The sequence below is a fragment of the Vigna umbellata genome, chromosome 4 (genome assembly GCF_029865625.1).
Source record: "Vigna umbellata cultivar VRB3 chromosome 4, Vumbellata_1.0, whole genome shotgun sequence".
NCBI lineage: Eukaryota > Viridiplantae > Streptophyta > Magnoliopsida > Fabales > Fabaceae > Vigna > Vigna umbellata.
The window spans coordinates 37849671-37852649 of record NC_142168.1 but is presented as its reverse complement, the minus strand read 5'-3'; the positions used below and the strand labels follow the sequence as shown (position 1 = coordinate 37852649).

At 27.5% G+C, this 2979-nt stretch overlaps 1 protein-coding gene across 1 annotated transcript; it reads right to left on the bottom strand.

Annotated features, from left to right (window-relative positions):
* Nucleotides 1-759: 759 nt before the first annotated feature.
* Nucleotides 760-2117, bottom strand: LOC124835501 (F-box/kelch-repeat protein At3g23880-like). The gene has a single exon (XM_047310433.2). It carries the CDS (start codon nucleotides 2063-2065, stop codon nucleotides 902-904), a length of 1164 nt encoding a protein of 387 aa, XP_047166389.2. The 5' UTR covers nucleotides 2066-2117; the 3' UTR covers nucleotides 760-901.
* Nucleotides 2118-2979: the final 862 nt, after the last annotated feature.

The window sequence follows — 2979 nt, the reverse complement described above, 5'->3', positions numbered from 1 at the left end:
AATCATTAATATATTAAACAAAATTAACAAATAAAAAAATGATTTAAGAGTGTACACTTTAGTTTTATTTTACAACAAAAAAAAATACTTTAATATTTATTTCCATTCTATGAATACATTTATCATTTATAAATGTAATTAATCGGCCTAAAGTTCAATTATCATTTATAACTCAGCTTGATATCATTTATTAAAAAAAATTCCTTTTTTTCTACATTTTTTTTCAATTTTTTTAAATAAAAGTTTTAAAATTAAAATGATTATTTTACTGATTTTATTGTATTTAAGTGATTTTTTTTAATTTTATCTGTCTTTAATTTGACTGTTTTTTAAAATTTAATAACTTTTTAATTAAAAAATTATTTACAAAATAAATAAAATCTATTTAAAAAATTAAAAAAAATTACTCATATTTAATTTTATAGTTTATATATAAATAAAATGTTTTTCTATGTGCATAATTTTTATTTCTACTTATCTTTTATAAGATAATCATTAACTTAATTATTTCTTAAAAAATATAATTGTTAGCTGATTTTGAAATATTTAGAGAATTACGTATAATTGTATAATTGGCACAAGAAACTGAAGCACAAGAAACTGAAGCAAAATATCAAGGAAATTCATAAACTGCGAATTGCAGACCAACACAGAAACACCATGCCAATTTTGAACCTTGACGTGATCACGGTCACAAATGAGGAGAAAACTCTTGCTCACTGGACACAATTTTGACTTAATTGTTTTGCAGCCAAAATCAATGCAGAATCGAAATTTTATTAATAATGAACCAATCATCAAACAAATCAAATTAAGGAAATAGCAAAATTAACCAATCTCTGTCATCTCCATACGGAGAAAGTTCTGAAACCACTAGCATAATCTAACATAAATGCATGTCTCAAATAGGCGAAATCAAGCTTGGAGCATAGTGAAACGAGAAGATGTTAAAGAGGAGGAGCTGGAAGATACCTTCAATACGTTCTACTTTATTATCCTTCAAATTAAAGACAATGAAATCGCGATACCCCATCTTTGAATATGTGAGCAACAATAGATCACCAGACATGCACAAAATTCGCAGGTTGCTGTTATGTTCTTTGATCTGAAGACTCTTATAACTCACACTCAGCAAGTGAGTCCAAGATGTTTCATCTCGAACGTCCTTCAATACCAAAACATCAAAGTCGGTCTTCCCACAATGAGAAAAACAAAGACAACCATTCAAAACTCCGATAGAATTAGCGGAAAGTTCTTTACAGAGGAGTTCAGGCACCGACAAATATCTGCATGTATCGTTATGTAGATCATACGACAATATTCGTAGCTTCATCCTCGATTCTTCAGAAGAAAAGCCTAACCAGTTAACAGTGCCATTAAGAGAGTGTCCATTACTGTCAAAACTGTGAAAAGTCGAATAATTTATCATAGTACGTCTCCAACATACGTCACCCATGCAGTAAATCCACACACTCGTTCGCCGTTGACCGGTATGAAAAAGAATTATCACCACCTTGTAACAGTCTCTCCGATCATCGTACCCAAACCCAAAATTCTTACGATGGAGAAAATCAGTGTTGTACTCAAAATTATTATGATAGGGAAAACCAGTGTCGTAACTGAGACGCAAGCTTGGTGAAGATCTGGAGGAAATCTTGGTGACAGGGTTCCAAAAGTTGACCCAGTGCTCTTCAGATTCATCGGTGGAAACAGAGTCATGTGTGCAAAGCAGACCATTGCAAGAACCGAATAAAATTCTACGGCGGTTGGGGGAGTGGCCGAGACTATCACGAAAAGTGGATACAGGGTTTTGGATTAAAGAAGATACAGAGAAGAATGAAGCAATGAAACATTGCTTCTCGTGTTCCTTTATCAGCATTAATAGGAGTTGTGGGTTTCTGGAAGACCTTTCAAGGTGTAATTTCACAAAACAGGTATTGGATATAAGGAATTTCCATGTCTTTGAAACGCACCTGAATCGTCCGAGACTCGTTACAGGAAGCCATGAAAGAATTTCCACTATGAGATCATCAGCGAGTATTCTATCAGAAGAAATCGTCGCCATCTTCCTCCCAAAACCCTAGCATTAGTCTCCCTGTAGACGGTGTACTCTGTGCTAGTATTTTTAAAATATTTGTATGTATATATATATAATAATAATAAGAGTAAGTAGTTGAATGTTAATGGTAGAAGTTATAAATTTAATATAAAAAAATCTGTAAATTTTATACAAAAATATCTCAAAAAAAGTTGTTAGTTTTATAAAACGTTAAATAACAAAATTTGATTAAAAATAAATTCTTAAAAATCGGATTAAAATTTCGAATAAAATTTAATTTTAATTTTATTTTTTACTAAAAAAATTAAAAGATAAAAAATATATTTAATTTTTTTAATTATATTTACTATTTTTGTTGTAAAAAAATAAAATATACAAAAATATCATGTATTTTTCTTAATGTAAAAGAAATTTAATAAAGTATCTTATATTTTTAAAAATTGTGTATGTATTTTTCCAAGTTCTTTATTCTCTTATAAACTATTTATTCTCTGTTTATATGATAATTTTAAAGCCAAAACATTAAATATTTAACATAATGTCATGTTTAAAATGAAAAAATATAAAATAAATAAATTACATAAATAAATATGTATTAAAAAGTATATTAAATTTAAAATTTATATACATGGCAATTAAATTTTGAATTACTTAAATAAAAGTGTATAATAAAGTTCAGGACATAAGGAATATCGTCACTTTTTTTTTCTTTTCAAAACAACACTCCTCGTCCGGTGTATTCTTCAATATTATTTTATTAAAGTTACAATTGACAGCATCAATTAAAATATCATAAATAAAATATTATTTAATAATATTGACTTATTAAATAATATTATCAATATTAATAATTAAAATAAAAATTATTAAAGCTTTTGACTTGTTAAATGATATTTAATAAAAAATTAAATTACTAAATC

Bases quoted from the DNA above. Each gene is read 5' to 3' on its own strand.
- LOC124835501 (XM_047310433.2), bottom strand. From the start codon at position 2,065: ATGGCGACGATTTCTTCTGATAGAATACTCGCTGATGATCTCATAGTG.